Here is a 25,518-nt window from a genome sequence, read left to right on the forward strand (position 1 = left end):
GAATGAGTGCCCGTGTGCGTTGTATAAACAAGACGGCCAGCTTTATTAAGCGACACAATAATGCGATGCGTGTTCCAGGGCGTGTATTTCAATTACGAGGGGAAATTAACTGGTGACAACTCACATAGGGGATTGGCAATAAAGAAAGGAAATTGGGTCGTGTGATACCAACGAACCTTAGCTATAGACTTGGACGGATCTGGGGGGCCATGACAAACAGAGCAGATGAATTATTTAATGAAAATGACCATCATATGAATAACAGAGTATGACCGAGCTCTTCAGTATAACGCTTTGTGCAGGTTGATCGTGGCATTATGGCTAAACTAATTAGGTGAGAACACGTTAAGGATGTTTGTCCTCCCCAAAAACCGTTTTTCTGCATTATTAATTCTTTTTCTGGGTTTCATTGCTGTCTACTGTTTAAGCATTTGGAGTAAGTTTCATGAGGAAGCCTTAATTAGTGGCTACGCCAAACGTGGAGCCTGGCTGGACAAGGCCAGCCTCGCGCCGCAATTCTGATCCAATATCTTTAACCTCGAAACTCAGCCGCGCTCGCGCTTAAGCTTCTCCATCAAGCCGAACTCACAAAAGGATCGCGCGCCGACACCCTTCAAATACATCACGACTTCACACACTCACCAAACTCTTCCTCGGCGCGCCTTGTCAGTTCGACCAGCATGTCATCTTCTGCGCCTCGCACAGGCGAGCGCATGGTTCACCAGGACTTCATCGCACGCATCCGATTCTCCAATGCGCTCCCTCCACCACCCCATCCTCCTAAGCTGCTCGACATACCTAATACCGGCCTTGCTAGCGGTCAATATACGACGCCGGGCTTTGCTTCGCGCCTCGCAAGGGAGCAGCCGCTCAATATTGAGGCAGATGCTGAACTGGGAATGCCCCTTGACTTGGTCGGCATGCCTGGAGTTTTCGACGGCGATGAGCGATGTAGGTTGGCTGTTCATCGTGTTTTGACCTCACAAAGCTGACGCCTCCCCAGCTATTCAGGCCCCTCCTCATCCACCCGCTCTTCATCCTCATGATCGACCCCTTCTAAGACCCATCGCCGCTCTGGGAAAACACAAGGTCGCAGAAGCCAATGTTTCCTTCCTTCGCCGGACAGAATACATATCTTCCACGGTCACAAAGCGACAGGATGGCGCTGTACCCCGTGCTCTACTCACTAAAGCCAACAAGAATCGACGCATCCCGGAGCCTGCAGCCGATGCTCCTCACGTCATTAAGCGAAAGATTGACAAGGGCTTCGATATTGCTGAGCAGGAGTTTAAAGACCCCAAACGCGCCAAACACCCAAGCAAAAGAAATCTCAAGGTTGTCGATGTGTCGCCTTTCATCCCAGATCTTGAGGCTTTCCCCGACTCGGGCGCGTACGTTACGATCAAATTTCACCAGAACCCTGTGGTCAGCACCAAGGATTATGACAGACGTCTCCTCAGTGGTTTGTTCCGGCCCATTGATCGGACTGCCGAGGAGGAGGAAGCGTACGAGGCAGCTGTGGCAGCTCACGAGCAAGATCCTGAAAACAACCCCAAGCCTCAGAACTGGATGAATTTTGACTATTACTTGGCGGCAACTCCTGACGTGGGGGATCGTTTCCGTCGCAAGTTCGATGTCGAGGATGCCGACCACAACGAAGACGAACTCTACACTCATGACTCCGTCAATGGTGGATGCTTCCAATACAACCGGCTCAGAGCGTACGAGACAGCTCAGGAGACCAATTACGACCATGAGACCAAGTTCGACGCAGAAGTTCTCCTGGCTTACAACGAAGACACTTTCTATCCCAACCAGAAGGCTGTATACTACTATCCTGTTATGCAAAAATCTGTGATTCGACCCCAGCGAACCAAGAACATTGCGCGAAACATTGGTATTACCGATGAGGAGCAAGTTGTTGACCAGCTTGACGTCACCGTCGAAGATCCAAGAGAGGATATCCGCGACATGATCAAGACACATCGCGACCACCCCCTCGGCACTGGACAGGCCGATGAGGAAGAAGGAAATGAGGAGCAGCACGACGGCCAGGATGCTGAAGGCGAGGAAGAAGGAGAACACCACAGCCCAGCAGCCCGTCGTTCGAGGTCGGCCTCTGAAGAACATGATGCCGAAGGAGAAGACGAGGAGTAAACGGTATTTGGTCGTGATGCATATAACTAAGACGAAAGCGGTGTGCTCTTCAGCAAGTGAGATCAAAAGCATATGTCCTTCATGCGGCATTTGCCTCGAGATGATTGAGAGTTGCGAGGACAGAAATGGCATGTATTTGGTGAACAAGGTCATCGTGGCGTACAGTTTGCAATTTTTAATCGTGAATCTGAGGCGTAATAAAATTATACCATATTCAAAATAATATACACACGTATGATTCCCTCACTCCTTTGAAACACCAGTACCTGTGGTGGTAATATGAACATTGATGCCGTTTCCAGTGGTATAAGTGCCTTTCGCTATGCTCCGAGCCCATATGCGTATATGTCATTCACGCAGCCTATTCATTCATTCATTCATCAACTCTCAGCCTTTGGTAGCTTCATATTGGCGCTACGGCTATCATAACCAATTACTTCTCTCTTATCATCTATCACTCGAGCATACCTGTGTCCTGTTAGCATCAAAATGGAAATGATCAAAGTATACGCTACTATTGCACTTACTCAAGCATGAGGCGGAAGAACCATGCTTCCATGTCAACCTGACGAAGAGCCTGGTTGGCCCATTCTCGACTAGCAGCCGCAATACGCTCGCCTTCTTCACGGCCAGCTCCCTCGCTCTCAAGGAATCGAACTGTCTCAAGCCAGTCATCTCCCTGAATACTCAGAGGCACATAGTGTGCCCACGGCTTGAGCCACTCAGCGTGCCACTCGCGGAATACCGCGAGTTTGAATGTGAGGCTGCGACTGCGAAGGAAGGCAGTGAAGCGACCGGAAAAGGCGTTTCCATCCATATCAAGGAGATACTTGTATGACCAAGCATCTTGCTGATCTACAGCCTCGGTGACATTGAAAAAAGCCCGCTGCGCCTCGCAGTCACCTTGGTCACATTGTCCAATGTGAGAAAAGTGCACATCCATCATCTCGTTGTAGTCGCCGCGCGGGACCTCCCTGGTCGCCCAGGAACGGTCGTCTTGCTTAGTGAGGATATGAGCCTGGTCGCGCGCGTTAATTTTCTGTACAAGACGTTGACGGTGCTGGTGTCTCCAACGGCCATTGCGGCTGTACCCTCCGGTGGTCGAGCCGCGCCAGTATAGCTTGCTCTCCTTCTTAACCCACTCCATGTCCATTTCCTCATCGTATTTTACCATGCCGGCCCAGTCCCAGGGAGACGGGTATACAAGGTCGCTGTAAGAAGAAATCTTAGACTGGGAGAATATGGGAAACAAATCCTGGACAATTCTATATGTATTGGGTCCACCGAAGAAGCCAAAGTTGGATTTGAGGCTGGGCGATAGGCAGATGTCTGACATGGCTGTCGTATTGTAAACAAAGCCAAGATCACTCATGCCGTACCTATTTCTATAGTCCACAGCCTCTTCCTCCTCGAGACATCGAGCTGGAGTATCTGGCGGACATGACAGGCGAGAATGAGACCAGGTTGATTGATGGGCAAAAGAGTTGAAGCGTGTGTGACTTATCTCGTCGAAAGACTTTCCATCAAATAACTCCGAGTTCGTTTGAGTGAAGTCGTTGGCAAGTTGTGGTTTCGCTAACGCTGCGGGCATGTTCTGCTCTTTGGCTATTTTCACTAACCTCGTCAGGTCCTCATGTGTAAGGATAACGCGGGACTCGTCGTGGAAGTTGAATGCCAGGTCCATATCTGGAAGGTACTTGAGAAATTTGCCCATCATCCTCTTGGTGGCATTTTGCTGCCATTCAACGCCATTTTGAATATAAGTGATCCTGTGGTCTCGAATAGATACTCCAATCAACCCGTTATCAAACCCCAATGCCTCTCTGGCTCGAGCCCGGATAGTCTTGGGTTTTAGTCCCCAGAATGGAGTGATCAGATCATGAATTGTGTTGAACTCGTCTATCAATTTGACGTCGTTATCTTTTGCAAATCGAAACCACTCGTCGAAAAGAGGTGGCGGTGGAATACCATATCGACGACGGTACTCCTGAACAGCCTCTTCAAGCGTCTTGGACTGTCGGCCCCTGGTTTTTCTAAACTCCTCTTGAGCATTCCTTGCAAGATATCCTATAGGATGCACTCCTGGAGTGGAAACCTTTCTTGGTTCGGCGCTTCCTTGAACAAGTTCATCCTGTGGCGCTGATCCTGGAGTTGTTGATGGCTCTATGGGTATTCGAGTTTGAGTTTGGATTTGAATTTCTTTTGTGTGTTTTTGTGATATTCCCAAGAGACTATACGCGCAGAAACAAAATAATGTTAGAGCAGTGATAGACAGGAGTTGACGCCGTTGAGAGGCGCGAAACGTCAAGAGGGGGATCATGTTTATAGTTGGCTTCTCGGTCAAACAGAAAGCTAAATCGTCATGGTAAGAAGTATGTTGAAAAGTTCCATCGGCTCGATGATACAAAAGTATCTGCTGCTAAAAGAATTCAATTACGAAGTCTGGCAGTCATGAACTCATTACCAGTCATTATGTCGTCTCAGCGCGAAGCGGCAGATTGACATTGACCTTGAGACAAAGTACGGAGTAGTGGATTGGTGTTGGCTGCATCCATTTTAATTGGTTGACCGTCCAGAAAGAAAACAATAGCTCGACAGGGACGTTGTTGGCACAACGACTTAACTACCTAAGTAGGTATTGGATCACCATGCCGAGGAAAAAATGGACAATAATTTTCCAGACATAACCAATATGGAATTATCAGGCCGCATTCCAAAGGCATGCCTCTTGTCACTAATAAAATTTCATTACTGGAATTATAACCAGAGCAGTATTATGGGTGGATTGTACCGCCCAAAGTGGGTACAACGTCAGGCAGGAGCATGGGCACATTTGTCTTTACTTTCACATCATGTGTAGGGAGTCTTGAGTCTGAGCATCTCGCATAGGTTCAATTCTTGTGCTCGCGTGTGCGATAAGCGACGTTGCTATCAATCGCATCGGTCATAGTCATCATCATCCTGCCTCAACGCCGAGAATGCCCTGTGTAGTTTGTAGAAATCACTTTTTGATTGGTATCCCGTCCCATTTAGTAGAAGAAGCCAATGATCTTGCCAGAAACGTGCTTGCGTCGGGCCTCCTCGTGGTCCATGATACCAGCCGAGGTTGTGAGGATGACATAGCCGAACTGACGGGCAGGGAGCAGCTTGACAACCCACTTCTCGAGCTCAGAGAGGCGGACGTTGTAGCGGGGGGAGATGACACCAGTCTTGTTCAGGCGGCCGTTGAGCTGGACGACAATCTTGCCGGATCGGTGGTCGTCGACCTCCTCGAACTCTCCGATATATCCTGGTGATCGAGTCAGTAATGTTTCGAGAGACTAAACGTTAGACATCATGGGTATAAAGAATCCGAAAAACGTGTAAGATCTCCGAGTTTGAATCTATCGGCAACTTATAGGGGCTGGGTCGTGGTGCAGTATCGACCGTCGCCCTAGTTATCATGCCGAACAAGGAGATCGAGAGTTGTCGACGACTCATGGTAGTTGGATCATGGTCAAGAGCCACTACCAAATATTGTCATATGGAATGGCGAATGATACAAAAAATGGGAAAAAAATAATTCCGAGACATACCGTGGCGCTGCATGACCTGGAGGAACTTGATAATGACCTTGGAAGAAGGTCGGATCAGGACCTGGCGCTTGCCAGCCTTCTCGGCGTTGTTGATGGCGTTGAGCGCATCGTGGAGGACGGAAGTGCGAACCATTTTGGTGGAGTTTTGAGGAGATTCTCAAGTCGGGACGGGAAATGAGGTATCTGGAATGAAATATGGTTGTTAGCCTTTCCAAGGCTCAAGAGCGAGGAGAGTGCCCTCAACGATCGATCGCGAGGGTTCTGCCGCCCAGTGCTGAAGAGGAGAAGCGTATCGTGGACCTGTCGCCAGCCGTGAATAGAACCCGGCCATTGTTGAAAGATCGGCTCACGTATAACGACGCCCTCGATTGCTCTCCCTTGCCACGGTGAATAGCATCATCCTTCTGGATTCGAATCGCTGCGAGCCAGTTTCGTAGGATACATACCTCGAAGATTTACTTGGTCGATTTGATGAGGACTACAAAGTAAAGGAGCGCGGATAAGAAAGAAAAAAAAAGGGAAGGTGTAGCGTGTGGATAGTGGGTCCGTGCACTTGCCCTAAGTGCACACTCGGTCGTTTAGATTTCGGCAAATCGACGTGGAACTAAACGAAGACATTTCCAGATCACGACTCTACCCCCCCTTCCAACTTTTCCTTGATACACATAGAAATCTTCGAGGATCGCCCGACAAGAAAATACTATCCAAGATGGTGAGTTTTTGAAGTCTTGCCGCCCCTTGTCGCCAATTGCGCTGTAGAGGCCTTGCAACTGCAACCTCGAACGGATGCCAATTCGTGATGGTGGGGGAAACACCGAAAATCGAAAAAGATGTTGGCTAACGTTTTCTCGTGGCAGTCGGACGTAGAAGACAACACCCCCGAGGTCGCCGATGTTGTTGAGGTTTCCGGCGATGCCCCCAAGGGCCAGATGTCCATTCTCGACGCTCTCAAGGGTGTCCTGAAGCTCTCTCTTATGCACGACGGTCTCGCTCGTGGTCTCCGTGAGGCTTCCAAGGCCCTCGATCGCCGACAGGCACACATGTGTGTCTTGAACGAGAACTGCGAGGAGGAGGCCTACAAGAAGCTTGTTGTCGCTCTCTGCAACGAGCACAACATCCCCTTGATCCAGATCCCCGACGGAAAGCAGCTCGGCGAGTGGGCCGGTCTCTGTAGGTTTTGCCTTGTGGAATCAACTTTGGTCTAGATTGATTTACTAACGAATACATATAGGCGTTCTTGACCGTGAGGGTAACGCCCGCAAGGTCGTCAACTGCTCTTGCGTCGTCGTCAAGGACTGGGGTGAGGAGTCTCAGGAGCGATCTATCCTTCTCAACTATTTCCAGACTGAGCAGTAAGGGCTTTTAAACGGTGTAGGATGTGAAGGGAGAGGATTAGAGGTGCGGACTTGACTTTATTTCGAGACCGCTCGACATGACTTTTCGCTTGTACTCTAGCCACTTCGGTTGGCATCTAAAACGGTTTAGGCCTCATATCTCATGGCCATGTTGCATTTGAGAGGAATAAAAAAAAATTGGGCATCAAATTAGATTCTCAACCTGTCTCTTGTGTTGCTGTTGTAACGGTCATACCGGATTGACGTGACTATGCTCTGCCGTCTACTTTCGTCCCTCGACCTCCCATAATGTTAATCTCGGATCAATACTTGTGCAATAGGTCGTGAGCTTACCATGATGATATGATATCCAAACTCGGTCTTGCACTCTACAAATTTTGGACAGGCGGTCGTGCTGGGCTCAAGAGCAAAAGCCACCTCCTCAAACTTGGGGTCCAAGCTACCCTTGGTCTTCCACCCCAGTGAACCACCTTGCCTTGCCTTGTCTTCTGAGTACTCCCTTGCAACCTCATCGAATTTGAGGCCGTCGTTCAACTTTGTCAGAGCCTCCTCCTTCTTGGCGTGTTTCTCGCACTATGCACTCCTCGGTCAGTATGTCAATTGGGCAACACTTGTGTGAAACGCACCAGAATGTGACGGACGTTGATGCTCTGTGCACCTTTAGATTTGCCGCCAGAGTCTTTTGCATCTTTACCCTTGTCTGCCTTGCCCTTGCCTCCCTTGTCGGCACCTTTCTTGTCGTTTTTGCCCATGTTGTTTGCGAGGATGTCATGTAAGAGGAGCAAGGTACCACAGCTGTAGTGGCGGCGGTGGGTTGGAACTTAAGGTACTGTAGATGACATGCCCCGCTGTACCTACCTAGGTCAACCCCTTGAAAGCTTTCCTTCCATATTGTCTTGTGTCGACGCGGGACCCCTCCATCAGTTGAGGCACTCAATGAACTCATTCCAACACCTCCAAAACTACCTAATACCTAGGTGGGTGGGAATGGAACTGACAATGTCAGAGGTCTCTAATTAAACGTTACCATTATAATGCTATGAACTAGTCTTGTAAGCCAATTGATGCAGCGTAGCCTTCACCCCAAATCAACAAAGGCCTGCTTTCTTGATCTGATAACCCAACGAGTTTCGGAAGTCATGCGACCTCTGATACTCCTCCCGGTCGACTTTCTCTTGTGCCATTTCTAACTTCTAGTCGAGAAGAGCCTTGTTTCCCTTGTGCTTTTTGATCGCCTCGCCCTCGTATTTCTCATAAAGCTCCCAGTCATCCATCTCAGATGGGCGGGGTACATGCAAAATATCCTCTATTGGTACCTGATCCTCAACTCTTTCCAAAGTGAGCATCATATGGTGCCGGTCGCTGACTTCATTAAACCATTGACTATATCGGCGTATCGTATATCTGGCGCCTTATTAGCGAGTAGGAGCCGTAGGAAAGGCCATGATAACCTACAAACCATCATAACGAATGCCGACCTTTGGTGCATATGGGCTTCTAAGGTGATGGCCTCGCAGGATTCGAAAGGTAGCTCCCACTTGAGATATGAGTGACACATGTATGTCAGTAATTCTTCCCTGTCTGACATATTTCAGAGTTCCGTCCCCTTCATTGATTTTCTCTTGCCCTGTGAGCAACGGTAATGCGGCAACTCCATATTTGCCCTTGGTAGGTCTCTCGCGAGCACTACCAACGATACCATCCCGATGCGCGCAAGCCAAGTTGAGCCACCAACTGCATTTCTAGCGTGAGTAATCTTCAAAAAGTTTCGACTGCTACGGGGGTCGGGTCTTCTTACTGCCCAGGCTCGATTTCCAGATTACCCTCCAGCTCTGACAAGGTCTTGCCTTCTTTGGCTTGCCAGCGTTCCTCTGAATTGTCTGCATTGGGGTTCAGAGCCACATCCCTGAGTCGTCCCGTTTTGGGGAGATCTCGGTAGCGGTTTTGCTCCATATTGAAGTAGGGACCCCGAAACCTTTCAACCCATTTCCGTTCCAATGCCTCTGCTCTTTCGACGTCTTTTGAAAATCTAATAGGTACCCTTGGGTGGCGATATTTGGGATCGATGAGATCTGATATAAGCTTGTCAAGGTGCGTGTCTCGTATAGTCTCGAATTCTATTGCGCGATTGTAGTGCTCCTCGTCTCTTAGCAGTGCCGCGAGAAACCCCATGGCTTCTTCCCACCTGTCCTCGGGACGTCCTTCATGCAGGCTAATGCGAATGGTGTCGCACAAGTCAAGAAGCACAGCTGTATCGTAACCAGCTCTAGATGGAAGACGGTGAGGCTCAGGTTGTTTCCCTTTTGCGAACTCAGAAGGCTCATGGCTGGGCTCTTCGTCTACGTGCTGTAAGTAGATCCGCATCATATAGCAGTGTCCGGGTTAGCTCACCTTGGTGGGGAGGCATGAAGTCACCCGGGTCTTCACCTCGACTCCAGCGTTTACGATGCTCACGACCGTGGCGACGAAATACGGCAGACAAGGGTGCCTGTAAGCAATGAAATTAGCGTTATGGATGAATGGGGAAGCGTTTAGTAATATGGCCGAGAGGTGCCATGCAAAATAAAACGAATTGGCGCAATATTGAAGCATTCAGTAGGATGTAGTGGACGAATTGTTTGTGACGGCCCATACAAAAATGGATATCCGTTGGTCCTTACCTTGTAAATGTCCCGTGTTGAACCGCTTCTTATTACAGGCATCTTGATCGTGGATCGTTCCTGGGTCACTCTTCAGTTGCACTTGCGTTATGATGACAGACAGAACAGATGATCTTTCGAAGCTGCGTACGACAGAGTCTTTCCCGATCTTTGTCTTTACGGCTCATGATTGACATGTCAATTGCGGGCCCAATGCAGTCAACCGTAGAAGCGAGAAGTGGTTGGAAGAGAACTCGAGCAGAGAGGAGAAATGGGAATAGACAATTCGGGATGATAAAAATAACCAAAAAACCAGCAAAGAGTGTGTTGGTGTTGCTCCTCACTCTTCCCCTCGATAATAACTCAGGGAGATTTTTCAAAGTGGCCGAAATTTGGAGGAGGGGAGGTTGGATCACGCCTTGTCGTGTGCAAACGATCCTTGCAGCTAGCAATAGACCAATAAGTGACTATCATCACCGATCAGCCGGGGAGGTCTCACAGTAAAGTAAGTGGTCTAAGTCATAGCAGCTAGGTAAGTACTTGGGTAGGTAGGTAGTTAGGTGCAGAGAGAAAAGGTTAGTTGAACTTGTCATGCGGGCTAGGTAGTTACTCACCAAGCGTCTACTTAGTGACTCGTACAAGGGAGGGGTTCCTGAGATGATGAGGAGGCATGTTTGTTAGTGATCTCTTAGGGTAGGTAGGTAGCTATGATTGTCCGCTCTTCCAAGGCGGCAATCAGGATGCAGCATAAGTAACAGAATACCGGAGTGCTCCATGCCACATGAACTGTTCGTCCTGAAAAGCTGCTTATAATTTGTCAACCTCCAGCATGAATCGCTAGACTGCCTCATGTTGTTCGCGGGTTAGAGATATGAATTCCAACACTACTAACCTAGGCCTTTACGTTGTAATTATCTACGTGTTCCCCTAAAGAAAGCCGTGGCTACCTTCAGCCTACCTCATTGTCGCGCACATCCTCCAGTGTCGCTACAATGAAATGTTGAGTCCGCGACAAGCTACCTAGGTTGGTAATATGGTAGATCAAAGTTATGTGCTTCTTAAAATCCAAGGTAGATGTAAAGAATAGAAATATTAGCTACAAGTTCCACCCCTCAGGGAACATGAAAATTCCGAACTTAAGTTAAGTAGTACAAAACGATTGGTCTTAAGACCTATTATATCAAGTCTACATCACCTTAATAAAATTACTTGAGCCTTTTTGCTGCTCGCAATAGGGTTGGGATACAGGTGACGATTCTTCATGCCTCACCTTGCCTCCACCATATGCATACTACTAAGCTGGTCTTGCTTGAGACGGAAGTCGAGAAAACTTATGATAAGCATCAACCTGCCATGATAAAACCAGAAATAGCCATATTAAGATAGCGCATAATTTCTTGATATCTGTCCTCTCGCCTGTTCGACTTTTCGGCAGCCTGGTAAACAACCAGTTTTCAACAAGAGCCTGCCCTCTGTTAGTTTGATAAATACTCATCTTCGACCGCCTGCCTTTTGAGGCGCCGCGCCATATTCTGGCTGGCAAGATAAGACTCACCGCCTTCTGGTTCGAGTATAAGATGAAATACTGCCGGGGAAAAAATTACAGCTCGCATAGGTGCCCCCACCAGTTGATTCAACCACCAAGCGAAAGCAAACACATCTGTCGCAAGCTTTCCCCAGGATTGATATACGTCTAGATTGCAGTCAAAGTATCTGCAATGGCGGAGCAGTCTCATCACGCGGTGCGTGGTACTGCGTCTTATACACGATCCATAGGAATTAGCCAGCGTGTGACGCCACTCGCGACACAATGGACTGGTGAAATGCGCACAAGGTGAACATTGAAGTCATGGTCATGCCAGCAATTGAGAGACTAATGCGATTCAGGTTCTCGGACTTTCAAGTCAATGAGATCAAGGAAGATGGGGCAGTCCTGCACCTACAACAAGTCGGCCTGGCAGATGAAGAAGCACCGGTAAACAGAAACGGACTCTACAGCTTTCCTCGCGCAGCCGCTAATTTATTCTCAGGCGATTGGAGTGAAGAAAGAGTTTAACGGCGAGTCTACAGCCCAGGAAACGAAAACAGATGAGCATGCGATAGACGCCTTGAGGCAACCATCCAGCGAGACCACTACGAGACCCGAGTCGGCACCTCAGCCTGAGACGGTCAACGACGTCTCACCTGAGGATGCGACCATACTTGAGGGTCTGACTGATCAGCGGTTCTCTCAGGAGCTGATTGGAGTATATCGGTCTGGTCATGGCGCCGATTACGAGAAGAAGAAGTCTGTTACATCGGAGCCCATGGACGACAGGGCAAAGCGTGGTCAAGTTCACCAAGAGATCCGGCGCATCTTTAAGTCTCGGATAGATACCAACACAACTGACGAAGGTGCTATTGTCGCAACTCTAATTCCCCCACGAAAAGCCAACAGCAAGAAGCGCGGCCGCGGTGGCCGGGGTGGTGGCCGTGAGGAAAAGCCTGCTGGTGAATACCTGCATTTTACTCTGTTCAAGGAGAACCGCGACACCATGGATGCCGTGAATCAGATTGCTCGTTTCCTCAAGGTCAAGCCCCAGGTAATTGGATACGCTGGTACCAAAGACCGCAGAGCTTCTACAGTGCAACGATGCTCGGTGCGATACATGCGGCCACGAAACCTCGCCGGTATCAATGGGAGGATCTGGGGTGTTTCTACGGGAGATTACGACTACAAAGACAAGCCAGTTTATCTCGGACAGCTTCTCGGCAACGAGTTCGTGATTGCGATCAAGAGTTGTCAAATAGTTGGCGAGTCCAGCGACCAGCCCATTGCTCAGCGAGTGAAAGTACTGAAGAAGAACGTTGATTCGGCTCTGAATCATATGAATGAACACGGCTGGATTAACTATTTTGGTCACCAGCGCTTCGGAACTCACGAAGTCGGTACACACCAGATTGGGCAACTCATCCTCGGGGACAAGTACGAGGAGGCAGTCATGTCACTGCTCCATTACGATGATAAGATTGCACAGAGGGCTGAGGCGGGTGATATTCCTGACGAACCTTCCAAGAGAGACGAGTATTTGCGAAACCAGGCCTGCATGCTCTTCCTTACAGACAAAGATGTCGACCGAGCCATCAAGCTCATGCCTCGTCGATTTTCTGCCGAGAACAGCATTTTCAGACATCTGAACCGGCAGGGCGCTCAGTCTAGACGCGATTTCATTGGCTCTCTGGTTCACATCACTCGTGGCTTGCGCTCCATGTATCTTCATGCCTATCAGTCCTATATCTGGAACCACGCCGCCAGTCGTCGCTGGGAGCTTCACGGCGAGAATGTGATTGCAGGCGATCTCATCATCGCTCCGACGGAGAGTGTGCCTCTTGTCAGTGGCCAGGACCAAGACGGTGATGACATTATCAACCCTGTCGAAGACGATGAAGATGCTCCCGTTCGCGCTCGTCCTCTTACCGCTGAAGAAGCCATCAGTGGTAATTACACCATTTTCGACGTTGTGCTGCCAACACCAGGCTACGATGTCGTATATCCCGAGAACGATATCGGGGAATTCTACAAGGACTTTATGAGTCGCGACGAGAATGGTAACCTTGACCCCTACAAAATGCGCCGTATGCGCCGCGAGTTCAGTCTGCCTGGCCGATACCGCAAAATCATGAACCGATTCCTTGCTACGCCCTCCGCTGAGATCCGCGCCTACTCAGATGATGCAGAGCAAATGCACCCAACTGACTTGGACAATATCAAGGCTTCGAAGGGCCCTAGCAGGAAGCGTTCTCATGAGGACGCTGAGTCCGGCTCAACAGTCAAGAAAACGAAGGTTGAAAATGGTACGCCCGCTTCTGCAGAGGTTGAGATGACATATGTCCAAGCAGAGACAGCAGACAATGGCTCTGCCCCTGAAGCGGCTCCTGCTTCTCAAGAACCCACAAAGGTTGCGGTGGTAGTTAAGTTTCAACTTGGACGCAGTGCATACGCAACTATTGCGTTACGCGAGCTCATGGGTGACCCCACTGAGGATACCGAGACCGTTGCAAGGGACACTTGAAATGCAGGTGTTGAATACCTAGGATAGTAAAGTGTAGAGGACCATCGACAGGAATTTGATACCCATGTATTTAAGTGGGGGATACAATAAAACTGAGGCGCTTGGATTCCAGATATCAAGTATATCTATCTAATGCGGAGGTCGCTATATTCTGGCAGCACTCAGCTTGATGGCTGGAGCAATTGCACTAATATTAAACATCCACTACTGCAGAGGACATAATAATACCCCAAGAGGGTCTCCTGAAGCTACCTACTGCAGGCTGGAGGTCCTTTGTCCGCACGCATTCTTGAGCCTATCATTTTGTATCATGAAACAAACATCAGTGACGATGTATTTAAAGAGATATGCTCACGACGAAGCCCGCAAGCTCTGTTCACATAATCGTGGGCGTAGTGTAAATGGCTGATGAGGAATGTGGCCTTTTCTGGTTCATTCATGGTCTTTGTGAAGCGTTCATGATGCATGGGCATTTCTCCGATTTGCTTCTTCCGAGGCCTGTTTCACCAATTCTTCTGCTTCTGCGAGAACTTGTGTCGTCTTGATCTTCTTCCATTTGACATCCTGTGCTGTTTGGGCTGCTTTGACAATTTGCTGCTCCGAAGCTTGAGCTCGTTGTATATCTTTCTAAGAGTCCTTAGGTTGTTCATCCCAACCCCAGACAAAAGAAAGATATTTCACCATGTTGACACGCTTGGAGCGCATCTCAACCATCCATGGGTGCTCCATCATCTTCCAAGGACTGGCTCGTCTGTTGGGTTGCTTTTCCAAACTTAGACAATGTTAGCACACGCTCCTGAAGAAGGGGTGGGGGTAGAAGACTTACCAGCACTCGATAAAATATTTAAAGTTGTCACTCCAATACACATCCATTTCAGGTTCGTCCTTCAGTTTGGGCACGTTCTGTCTTACGATGTATGTGAGTAAATCTATAAGACCAGCCCGCGGTTGCATTTCTGTGCCGTCTGCGGGAAACGGGAAACGATGCTGCGCAACCTCGAGAAGGGTAACTCCGGTTGACCAAACATCCGAAGTAATAGTATAGGACTGGCCGGTGATACGCTCGGGTGCCATATAATAGCTGGTGCCGATAAAAGTATTGGCCTCTCCCTTAGTACCAAAATCGCCAGAGACGCCAAAATCGCAAAGTTTCACGGCACCATCTCGGCAGAGCAGGATGTTCGAAGGTTTGATGTCACGGTGAATGATGCGTCGAGTATGCAGGTACGTCAGGCCGCCCAGAACACCCTCAGCAATCTTTCCTAAGACCTTTTCTCCTGTTCTGCCCCCCAAACGCTTGACCTCCTTATAAATGCTATCAAGCGAACCGCCTTCACAAAACTCCATTGCAATTGAGATTGTGGCCGTAGCCGGGTCGACAAAGGCTCCATAGTACTTGCATATGTGGTCTGAAGCGCACTCTTTGTTGAATCCCAGCTCTCTGAGAATCTGCTTCTTGACGTCGGGGTCCGGATTCGTAGTGATGACCTTGAAACATCAGTATTCAAACTTTGGTTTATGGTCGAAACAACTCACCTTGAGGGCAAAAACAGTGTTACCACCCTTGAGCTTGCATCTTGTGACAGCACCACCAGCACCTTCACCTAGATTCCCAATCTCGACAATTCTCTTCTCCAAGCTTGCAATTCTCCAACCCTCTTCGTCAAGTTCATCAACGTCCAGAGTCCTGGCCTTCTCAAGGCTTAGTTTATCGAATGCCTCCAAGCCTTGAAGACTTCCATCTCGCTCCATGGATACCCCACCCTCGCTTCTCTCGGAGTACATAGATCCCACAGCAGATACCGGATCCGGAGTACCTTGAGGTCTTGATACACCTATACCATACTGCGAAGCAAAGGACAAAGCGGAATATTGAGATCCTGCAGAAGTGGGGTTGCTTGCCCGTCCATCTAGAGGGCCGAAACTGCCAGACCTTGAGTGAGCCGCGCTACTTTCACTACCGCCACCTGCCGATGCTTGGGTCGCACATTGGGATCGTGGTAATTGTTCATGGGGTGTGACTTGACTACCCATAGGGGTAGCTAGGTGTAGTGTCGGCAAAGGGGGCCTTGAGGGTGCAGCCGCGGCTGCTCCTTGATTGCCTACAGCTTTGGCATTGGGTGACGGTGGGATAGCGAGACCAAGTCTGGGTGTACGAGCTCCACCACTTCTGGCGCCAGGAATGGCGGGTCGGAGGAGGGGCACAGGAGAAGGGCCCGAGTTATGTGTTGGCAGAGAAATGGGAGTTGGAGCAGCAGGCTGTTGCTATAATTCGTGAGCTAGACATTAAGACAAGGAAGAGCAATCATGAGAGCGTACGGGTAGTGGAGTCGAATCAGAACTTTGAGGCTGTTGGTCGGCCATATTCGCTGTTGCGCTGGTGACACGGGTTCCAACAGTGTATACACAACAATGAGGTCTTGTTGGGGATCAGATGGAAAGTGATTTCTTTGTTCTCACAAGAAGTCTCTCCCAGGGACGATCGTGATAGTCAGATGTGAGGAGTAAGCGTCGTCGAGCGGCCAGCGTCGTCGTAAGTAGGAATACGGATGAAAGGATGAAACTAATTCAACGTCGAGTGTTTTGCAATAGCAGCAATAGCGAATGTTGGGAATCGGTGAAGCCGACTGCTTAGTTGAGAGTGATCAAGGTACAAATGTCGTCGTCAAAGAACCAAGTAAGGGAGTAGGAGTAACAACAGCCCACGCAAAAGAGCGGGGAAAGTATGGTTGGCGGCGTTTAGGTGTATGGAGGTAAGTACTAGAGGTAGTAGATGGTAGGCTTCGTAAATATACTAATGTTGTTACGCCCAAGAAAACGTCGCAAAGCAGGGCCTAAGCTGACAAAAAAAAAAGGCGTGGCAACGAACGACACGTCGTCGAGTGAATCCGAAACGGCAGGAGGAAAAGATGAGAAAGGACGTGAGATCATATGAGAGGGCGAGAACTGGAGAAAAGAGGACGTGTAAGCTGGGAATGGCGTCCACCATAGATGCATTGATTGGATCGGGTCTGGGTGGGCGGGCTTGTGACTGTGACTGCCACTGAGACTAGGAAAGGCGGGGCGCTTGGGCATCTGTGACCCCTACCTAGGCTACTAGGTAGGTACAGTAGAGCTCAGTGGAAGATGCACAGGGCCCTTAGGGGTAGTGCACAGTACATACATAGGTAGGTATTTTAATGGATCTGAGGTACGGGCGGGGAGCTCTCCATGTTGTTTGCGGCGCGGGGCCGTTGAGTGATTGATTGGGCTTCCTAGTGCTCCATCAGCATTGAGCGCTATGTAGCCAGCCTGATATTTCGCCTTAGAGGTACGGAGTACCTATTGCCTAGGTAGGTATCAACTAAGGAACTTTAAATAGACTTGAGAAGAGGGACGGGAAGCTGGCGGGCTTTCCAGGTATTGGTGGTTTTGAGACATGTCTCAGATTCTCGCCAAACTCATCTACTAAAGTGGTTTAGGAACTTGCTCAATACAACACGCGCTCGATTACTTCTTCTAGGCGGGCTATAACCACAACGCAGACCGAATTAAGTTAAGTCATAGGTAGGTAGGTGTATCAGGATAGGGATGGGCCAGTTACTTGACTATCTATCTATATAGATATGAGTGTGTTTACTCTGTGATACCACTGGTCTGAAGTCTGGCAGGCCAAACCAGCCCGATACAGAGGCCAAGGGTTGCCATCAGTTCAGCCAGTGGGATGAATGGTGGGATGAATCTATTGTTGGTGTGATTCGGCATTTCCTTCTTTCATCTGCAGTTTGTCATGCCGGGAGCTAAATACACCTATCGTGAAATGATGAACATCAATATTGGACATGGGCTTTCGAGAGACAATGGATCCAGGGAAATAAAGCCATAAGCCCATGATGAAGTTGTAGCTGGGTTGCACATCCATCGTCATTCTTGTCGTCACACTCTGCAGTATTTCAGGATTTTTCCCTATGGCCCCCAACCGTCGGTGTACCAACGGGAGTGCAGTTTGACTTGGTCTCATTCATATTCCGAAGAGCCGAGTTAACCTCCACATTCTCGTTTCGAAATTGAGAGTCAGGCTACGGTACTTCATGGCATCAAGCCAAGGTAGTGGAGCTATTAATTCGCACCATCATGGGCCAGTTGCATCGAAGCGCTTGTCCCATATCAACGTGGTCCAACCGCAATTCAAGGCTGGGTAGGAATGAGGAGATCCTTCAAGCACTCGGTCAGCATCTAATTCGTAAAGCTTTCGAGAACAACATGCAATATTGTTGTCGTAAGACAAGATAGACTACTTCTTAGGTGACAAGTCAAAATGCCACCCTAGGAAGCCCCTGAGCTACGTATTTGGAAAAAAACACCAGGACCCCGGACGTGTTTGTGAAATGGATTGACAATCAAAACACTGCCTACTACAAACCCAATCAGATAGCGAAACATAATGACTGTCACATCACCTAGCTACGTCGCAGCTGAACACATCCCAGGCATGTCTCCCCATTCGTCAAAGGAACCCCTGTGATATTACGGGCGATCTTACAGGTTTGCAGGCGCCCGAGTGCCGGCTTCAAATGCGTTTTCTATCATTATCGGAGTTCCAAGACTAGTCATGATTAGTACATAACTAGATGATCCAAGATGAAAACAATAGAATCAGTCATCAGTTTATTCGCGATAGGTGAGCGTCGTAGGGATCGTTAGATACCTACCTTTTGAGAGCGCCTTTTTAGTGGCATGCCCCATTACTGTAGTTAAGCGCGCGTTTAGGTGACCATCTGCGTGTGGCGCCGAAAGTGGATCAAGGGTCCCTATCCCCCCATTTTGCGACGCCTGTCACCGCCAAAATTTTCCAGTCAGATCCAACTTTGCATACCTACCTTAGTTTGGAAGGTTGTTCTTTGAAAGGATCAAATTGACTACTGCTATTATAAACCCGAATAATGGTGTCGCCTGTCGATCTCGAATGTGCGACTGCTGTGTCAGACGACGAAATCTTGTCTGGTGCCGCTTCATCCTCTGAAGAATCTGACTACCTCGACAGCGCCACATCTCGAAAACGCCGGAGGACAACAGAAGTGCCCCAGACTGAAGGTAACAAGATCGAAGACGAGGATGAGGTAGACGACGAGGTGAAAAGAGTTCTCTCTACTGTCAAGGTCCCGTCTCGAATCAAGCGAGCCGTTCAAGTCGACCAGGAGGAGGCTCAAACTAAAGCCTTGAACACACCCAAGAACTCGATTCAGGCTCCTACCGACCCAAATACCACCTTTTCTTCCCTCAACGTGCGACCATGGCTGGTACAGTCACTAGCAAATATGGCTATCAAACGGCCGACGGGGATTCAAAAGGGCTGTATTCCCGAGATCTTGAAAGGCAGGGATTGTATTGGCGGCAGTCGAACAGGTTCCGGTAAAACAGTAGCATTCGCTGTGCCTATCTTGCAGAAATGGTCAGAGGATCCTACTGCCATCTTTGCTATCGTCTTAACACCAACAAGAGAACTAGCGCTGCAGATTTTTGAGCAGTTCAAAGCCATCTCTTCTCCTCAGAGCCTCAAGGCGATCTTGGTGACAGGAGGCTCAGATATGCGCACACAGGCCATTGAGATCGGAAAGCGGCCGCATGTGATAATTGCAACCCCTGGTCGTCTGGCGGATCATATTCGAACTTCCGGAGAGGATACCATTTGCGGATTGAGGAGAGTTCGATACGTGGTTCTTGATGAAGCTGATCGCCTTCTCAACGCCAATGGGCCTGGCAGTATGCTTCCTGACGTGGAAGAGTGCCTCTCTGTTCTTCCCCCAGCTACCGAGAGACAGACGCTTCTGTTTACTGCTACTATTACTCCCGAAGTTCGAGCTCTCAAGGACATGCCAATCAAGCCTGGAAAGCAACCAGTATTCGTGTGTGAGGTTGACACGCAGACATTGGCTATACCTACAACGTTGAAACAGATGTACCTCAAGACACCCGTCACTCATAAGGAGCACTACCTCCACGTCTTTTTGCTCACCGAAGCAAATGTCGACAAAACTGTTATCCTATTCTGCAACCGAACCTCGACCGCCGACTACCTTCACCACCTTCTTCGAATGCTTGATCATCGAGTGACCTCTCTGCACTCTAAGCTTCCTCAAAGACAGCGAATCGACAACTTGGCTCGATTCCGCGCTTCAGCGGCACGTATCCTTGTAGCAACCGACGTTGCCGCTCGTGGTTTGGATATTCCTGAAGTCAGCCTTGTTATCAACTACGATCTCCCACGCGACCCCGATGACTACATCCATCGGGTCGGTCGTACAGCCCGCGCGGGTCGTAAAGGTGAGGCGGTCAGCTTTGTGGGTCAGCGTGACGTTGAACTGGCCCTTACAATCGAGAAGCGTGTCGGTCGTGATATGGAATCTTGGGAGGAAGAGGGCGTCAATCTCGAGACTCGTGTGGTTCGCGATGCCCTCAAGATCGTGTCTGAGAAGAAACGCGAGGCTTTATTGGAGGTAGAGGAAGGGAGGGAAGTCGGTGGCAAGCGAAAGCGCACAAAGCAAAAGTTGCGAGCGGAATAAACCATTGGGTTCTCTGGATCAAACGGATAGACAAAAGCGTATTCTTAATATTGATTGCAAGAGGCTAACGATCCATCTCATGTAGACGTACATTTGCGTAACATGCAGAGCTCCACCGACCTGCACATGCCTAAAGCCATTCCAAAAGCACAACCAGGTATCTCATATCAACTGTTTGTATAGAATTCACGTCATGCGCAATTGACGTCTAAAAGAAGTGCAAAAAAAGTAAATTGGTGCCCCCAGCGAGGATTGAACTCGCGACCTCAGCATACCTCCATGAAATCTTGGACATATAAGAGCTGCGTGATAAACCACTACACCATGGGGGCTCACGGCCGACGGTGGAAATTTACAGTATATAAGGCTCTTGACTATTTCACCGAGAAGTAAGTGCCAACTCCCTACTTCCTACTATACTATTTTATAATCTTAAGATCTTTTAATATTTTTATTATAAGTAGTAATTAAAATTAAGTAAGGTTAGTTATATATCTTATTTAATTATTTTAATAATATATAATATAAGTTATACTTAAGTTTATATAAGCTTTTATTTAATACTATTACATTACTTCAGTCTTAAGCACATGTCTTAGATACAGAATCATGTCTAATAATGATGTGGGCGCCAGTTTATCATTAATGCTTTATAAATCTATATAGAGTTATATACCCAATGTTGTTATGCTGTGGTTCCCCAACCTAATTGCCAACACAATCCGTAAGCTTCTGTTGTCGATCATCCGCGCCCGTTGCGAGAACTAGAAACTACTAGGTAGGTATGTTGAGCTTGTGATGATTCTCGGCAACTTCGAGCAGAACCGGCTACTTCTCCAAGTCAGGCCTATGTATCTCTGTCGTAAGTGCCATCATCGCGAGATACCAGTGTATAGTAGGCACTGCTGGAAATGGCAATGTGCGCCGAAGTCGTACCAGTTTGCTGATAATTGCCCGACATTGCCGTTTTATCCTCAACCGCGAACGTGTCTCCGGGATTTACTCGCAAGCTTTGCATATCAGGTCGGACTCGCTGAATAAGCTTACAGAAATGCCAATTGACATGGAACTATGGAGTACTCTCCCGCGTCATTGTTATCGATCCGATCTTCAATGCAGTGTTAACTACCTAGAGTGGTCTTGATGATCGGGAAATTTCGTCGATCAATGTGTATTCTGGAGTGACGTAGGTTAGGACAACCTGAGCCAATGCCGGATGGCAAAGTCCTCGAATTGCCTTCTCGATTGCTTTGCTGTCAAGCGAATTATGTGATCGATATGTTGTTAGTCTCTACCGGGTAAGAGATGCGACAGCGCCAGATCGCGTGGTACCTATTACTATTACACTTGTCGTTGACGACGTAACTTGTGGCGTTGTTCCTGAGGTTGACGCCGTCTGGCCTGGTAGGACGATCAATCTTGGTGTGTAAATGACATGCTCAACTACCTACATCCCCAAACGTTCACGTCATCGACTTCGACGTCAACACTGGACCCGATTTCGGAATCATCGACATACTTTAAATATCGTCTGAGGAATAGATTCATGAGACCTCACAAATCAATACATATGATAATTGACATTGTCAAGCAAATCGGAATTTACGGGTTTGTCTAGAACTGCGATAGTGGATGATGGATCCGTCGGAGCTAGGATGTATCAATGTAAACACCAGCGCCGGGGTTTTGCTGCTCTTGCTGCTCTTGATAAAGAACGAGAACTAAATATCATGCCAGCCGCGTTCCTAGTCTGGTTCCCCACGTTCTCGGTAGATCGGTCTCTACGAAATCCGTGAGCTGCGAAAGATTGTCGTGAGCGTCCCCCCCGCTGATCTGATCGGATTGATACGTAGGTGCTTGTCTGGGTGTGCATGTGGGCTCGGCATGTTTCGTGCACCCGAAAGCGAAAATTGTCCGCCAGAAAGTCAGTCACAAGGACAAAAAACTTAACCAACCTTACTTCGCGGCAGATACCCTCGCACAACCATATTTTCAAGATAATTTGAATTGAGTAGTTTGTTCACAATCTTAGATCCACCAAGAGAGAGCAAGTAAACGGATGCCCCGTAGCTTGTAGAAGCTTCTCACTCAGCAATGATATTATCAATACTCAGATTAGGAATCAGGTTCGCAGGGTTTTCAGCGATGATAGGCACACACCCATGATCAACCTCGGCCGAGAAGAGGAGATGGTGGTGGAATTGACTGACAAAGCAGATTAGGGACCATCCGCTTAATGAGCCAAATTCGGCATGGGCCTGGAAAGCTTCCACGCTAACGCATATGTCCCTGACCGAAAGCCTGAGCCTCAGACGGGCGCTGGCTGGCGGGCTTCTTTGAGCCTGAGATCGTGACTCTCACCAATCTTCGCTCTTCGAAGTTGTGATGCTGACTGTGTTGTGGGCAACCTTAACCAGACCAGCGGTCAATTGTCCGCACACGACCGATGAGTCCTCGCCAATGACGGTCCTCTGCGTGAAGCACAATCTGCGCCTTGTGTTTTTATTTAATTTACAGCCACTGTTGCGATGTGTCACATCGGCATGGCAATACGCGGACTTTAGTCGGTGTTAAACCCTTTTGAGAATGAGTTACGATGTACCTGTTCTGAGGCTTGATGAGTCAAATGATATCAAATCATCCAAACCAGGATCCATGCAGAAGAAAATGCTTCGAACATCGGCTGAAGCCGAGTTGATGGACGTATTGCGATCATTTCCCAACCTGCATCACATCCATAGCTGGAACTTCCAGTGGAAACATGAATCGAAGAAATCTGCATCCAATGAACATCCCAAGGAGTTGTCCGACACTAACAGAGACCCATTCTTTAAATCCGCGATTTGAGTACCGCCGAGCTGGCTGATGTTGATTAGCGAGGCACCGTACAGCGTGCGACCCATCGTGGAGCCTCCTTCGGCGATGGAAGCGAAAAAGAGCGAAAAATATTTCCAGAAAAGCGGAGTTTGGAAAATCTGTGACTCTTGTCAATCCCGTCGTTAGACCGCCCAACGGACAGTCACGGACGATTAGTGGTCGGCGACCTCGGGATTCAGGATAGACCGGCCTAGTCCGGCAATAACATGGCTTCTTCTAAGTCGGCATCATCTTGGACCGATTAAGATGCCGTCTTAAGGCTAGCCGTATAGCCGAGTTAAGAGTGTTACAACAAGAAAGAGGGAATTTAAAGCTGATACCGGACTCCCTTTACGGATATTCGGGTTAGATGATGTAATAAACTTGCTGACTTCGCATGAGTATACGCACAACAAGGATGCTACTGTCAACCTTCTATGGAATACCTATGATGTGTTTGGCGGAGAAATAACTGCGAGAAAAGAGTTGCCTAAGTTTTGAAGATATGAAATCATAGTACACAAACATCCTAGACATCCTGGATGCTAGCTACTAATACAACAGGCTGGTGCTGACTTAAGATGTCCAAACGAAAAAAGCGAGAACAGATCTACAGTTGCCTGGCAGCCTGGTAAAAACTTAATTAAGTGGCCATGAGGCATAGGTAGTATTGGGATTTGGATTACTTCTTGCTCGTTATCATTGAACATAACATAACGGTGGTGATTGGCAGGTCTGCTGGCTATCATTGGCTCGTATACCGTAATTCGGTCTTTAACAACAAAGCCGACATCCATGCATGGATTAGATGGCGGCCGACTGAGCTCAGCCCTACGATTGATTACAGTAATACGTGGACAAGGACGTATGTTCCCCGCGGACTGGGCCAGGCCCGGGCACAGTGAGCATCGTGCGTTGTTACTGGACGATGCCCTCCCATTATGCCCTCTCGCTTTCGCTTACCAGTATGCTCGCTGTTTGGAACAGCTACCCCTTTTCCTATGATCCCTTGGCTGCTGACGACAAGCACACGAGGCGGAGTTATGCCCCAGGGTACATAGACGATGGGGAGTGGAATACGCAATCTGGACTGATCAATCAGCCACTACGTGAAACTCGCCAACATCGACGTGGAGCATATTCAAACAGTCGTTACGAATTTGGTTTTGGCGAGTCGTCGGTTAAAAAGCATCAAATTGAACTGGCTCAGCGGGCATTCACTATAGGGGGACTGGAAAGCATGTAGCCCGGTCATCCTACCTATCATCGTGACGGGAACTCAACTTTAGGTAGGCACGGGATGCAAAACGTTGTCTTGCATTTGGTCTTGATGGATGCATGGAGATAATACAAATTCACGTCCATCAGTATGTTGTTGCTGAGCCAGCATGCAGCGTTTGTAAATCAGCGTCACACCTGGATCTCTGCCTATCCCATCTAGGAAATCGACTCTGCAGCAAGAGTCATCGCCGTATCGGAGTCAGACATGATCGCGACACCGATAGGGCGCAAGGAACGAATAAGGTTCGCTCAATGCTGAGAAATGCATCTGCCTTAGGTAAGGTTCCTGAAGAGCAGGCTTGTAAATCCATCCTCGGATTTGTCGTGGTTCTAGCGGAGCTAGACGGACATGGTCAGATTAACGACTGTGGTAGGCTGAAGAGTCAACGCTACTGGCACCGGGTTTCTAATCAAAGGCGCATTTGTAGGCTGCTTACGGACCTCGAAAGCCAGCCTGTGATTATGAATCGCCCACGACAGCCCTGTGTGAAATTGCGACTCGATGCGTGTGCTGGCAGTGCTTACCTTACAGTTGAGCATGTTTCGATCTGAGTTATGGTGAAAGCAATGGGTTTGTTGCGCCATTGAGGAGAGGATTACCGTTGCTACCGCGTAATGCTGCTAGTAGGACTGACTCGACTGAGATTGGTACTGGAAGCCGGTATTGATAGCCGGAAGATGCAGTCGCTGTGATAACTCTAACAAAGGACTGAGGGACACGGCATGGAAGAATCCAGGGCAGTGAACCTCCGCCTGCCCAGTTCGGGTACACATAATACAGCAGGTACCTGCGCCGGGGCCGTCAAGTAGCGGCCTGACTGAGGTACCCAAGCCCGAGGATTGACATGGACTTCCGTAACGTCCGCCCGCTACATCGGGGCCGCGGACGGGGATGTTTCGCTGCCGGATAGAAGAGACGTGTCGGTCAGTCATCCATGTCATCCATGTCATCCATGTCATCCAGCAAAAGACAGAAAGGTACAGGGGCCATGTGCAAATCGATGTGCTGTAGGAGCCTTTTGGGTGGATCTTTCTAAGCTTCGCGGCTTCGCGGTGTCTAA

General features: G+C 48.8%; 9 protein-coding genes and 1 non-coding gene across 10 annotated transcripts; 4 read left to right on the forward strand and 6 right to left on the reverse strand.

Moving 5' to 3' along the window:
- Nucleotides 1-680: 680 nt before the first annotated feature.
- J7337_002474 (uncharacterized protein) lies at nucleotides 681-2,157 on the forward strand (the record flags this gene model as incomplete). The annotated part of the gene is made up of 2 exons (XM_044820203.1): nucleotides 681-951; nucleotides 1,004-2,157. The coding sequence occupies 2 exons, from the start codon at nucleotides 681-683 to the stop codon at nucleotides 2,155-2,157; spliced, it is 1,425 nt and encodes a 474-aa protein (XP_044684503.1).
- Nucleotides 2,158-2,537: 380 nt separating this feature from the next.
- J7337_002475 (uncharacterized protein) lies at nucleotides 2,538-4,628 on the reverse strand (the record flags this gene model as incomplete). The annotated part of the gene is made up of 3 exons (XM_044820204.1): nucleotides 2,538-2,625; nucleotides 2,685-4,320; nucleotides 4,595-4,628. The coding sequence occupies 3 exons, from the start codon at nucleotides 4,626-4,628 to the stop codon at nucleotides 2,538-2,540; spliced, it is 1,758 nt and encodes a 585-aa protein (XP_044684504.1).
- Nucleotides 4,629-5,186: 558 nt separating this feature from the next.
- On the reverse strand, nucleotides 5,187-5,865 carry CRP27 (40S ribosomal protein S22; the record flags this gene model as incomplete). Its single annotated transcript, XM_044820205.1, has 2 exons — nucleotides 5,187-5,446; nucleotides 5,733-5,865. The coding sequence occupies 2 exons, from the start codon at nucleotides 5,863-5,865 to the stop codon at nucleotides 5,187-5,189; spliced, it is 393 nt and encodes a 130-aa protein (XP_044684505.1).
- A 697-nt stretch (nucleotides 5,866-6,562) lies between these two features.
- Nucleotides 6,563-7,088, forward strand: RPS12 (40S ribosomal protein S12; the record flags this gene model as incomplete). The annotated part of the gene is made up of 2 exons (XM_044820206.1): nucleotides 6,563-6,902; nucleotides 6,964-7,088. 2 exons carry the CDS (start codon nucleotides 6,563-6,565, stop codon nucleotides 7,086-7,088), a joined length of 465 nt encoding a protein of 154 aa, XP_044684506.1.
- Nucleotides 7,089-7,378: 290 nt separating this feature from the next.
- Nucleotides 7,379-7,839, reverse strand: PIN4 (Peptidyl-prolyl cis-trans isomerase pin4; the record flags this gene model as incomplete). Its single annotated transcript, XM_044820207.1, has 2 exons — nucleotides 7,379-7,660; nucleotides 7,714-7,839. 2 exons carry the CDS (start codon nucleotides 7,837-7,839, stop codon nucleotides 7,379-7,381), a joined length of 408 nt encoding a protein of 135 aa, XP_044684507.1.
- Nucleotides 7,840-8,881: 1,042 nt separating this feature from the next.
- J7337_002479 (uncharacterized protein) lies at nucleotides 8,882-9,789 on the reverse strand (the record flags this gene model as incomplete). The annotated part of the gene is made up of 3 exons (XM_044820208.1): nucleotides 8,882-9,426; nucleotides 9,479-9,575; nucleotides 9,748-9,789. 3 exons carry the CDS (start codon nucleotides 9,787-9,789, stop codon nucleotides 8,882-8,884), a joined length of 684 nt encoding a protein of 227 aa, XP_044684508.1.
- Nucleotides 9,790-11,575: 1,786 nt separating this feature from the next.
- On the forward strand, nucleotides 11,576-13,778 carry J7337_002480 (uncharacterized protein; the record flags this gene model as incomplete). The annotated part of the gene is made up of 2 exons (XM_044820209.1): nucleotides 11,576-11,701; nucleotides 11,757-13,778. The coding sequence occupies 2 exons, from the start codon at nucleotides 11,576-11,578 to the stop codon at nucleotides 13,776-13,778; spliced, it is 2,148 nt and encodes a 715-aa protein (XP_044684509.1).
- Nucleotides 13,779-14,405: 627 nt separating this feature from the next.
- On the reverse strand, nucleotides 14,406-16,142 carry J7337_002481 (uncharacterized protein; the record flags this gene model as incomplete). Its single annotated transcript, XM_044820210.1, has 4 exons — nucleotides 14,406-14,550; nucleotides 14,605-15,266; nucleotides 15,315-16,043; nucleotides 16,098-16,142. 4 exons carry the CDS (start codon nucleotides 16,140-16,142, stop codon nucleotides 14,406-14,408), a joined length of 1,581 nt encoding a protein of 526 aa, XP_044684510.1.
- Nucleotides 16,143-18,700: 2,558 nt separating this feature from the next.
- Nucleotides 18,701-20,320, forward strand: DBP8 (putative RNA helicase; the record flags this gene model as incomplete). Its single annotated transcript, XM_044820211.1, has 1 exon — nucleotides 18,701-20,320. One exon carries the CDS (start codon nucleotides 18,701-18,703, stop codon nucleotides 20,318-20,320), a length of 1,620 nt encoding a protein of 539 aa, XP_044684511.1.
- A 237-nt stretch (nucleotides 20,321-20,557) lies between these two features.
- J7337_002483 lies at nucleotides 20,558-20,652 on the reverse strand. The gene has a single exon. It is a non-coding gene; the product is annotated as a tRNA-Ile (tRNA).
- Nucleotides 20,653-25,518: the final 4,866 nt, after the last annotated feature.

The sequence above is a fragment of the Fusarium musae genome, chromosome 2 (genome assembly GCF_019915245.1).
Source record: "Fusarium musae strain F31 chromosome 2, whole genome shotgun sequence".
NCBI lineage: Eukaryota > Fungi > Ascomycota > Sordariomycetes > Hypocreales > Nectriaceae > Fusarium > Fusarium musae.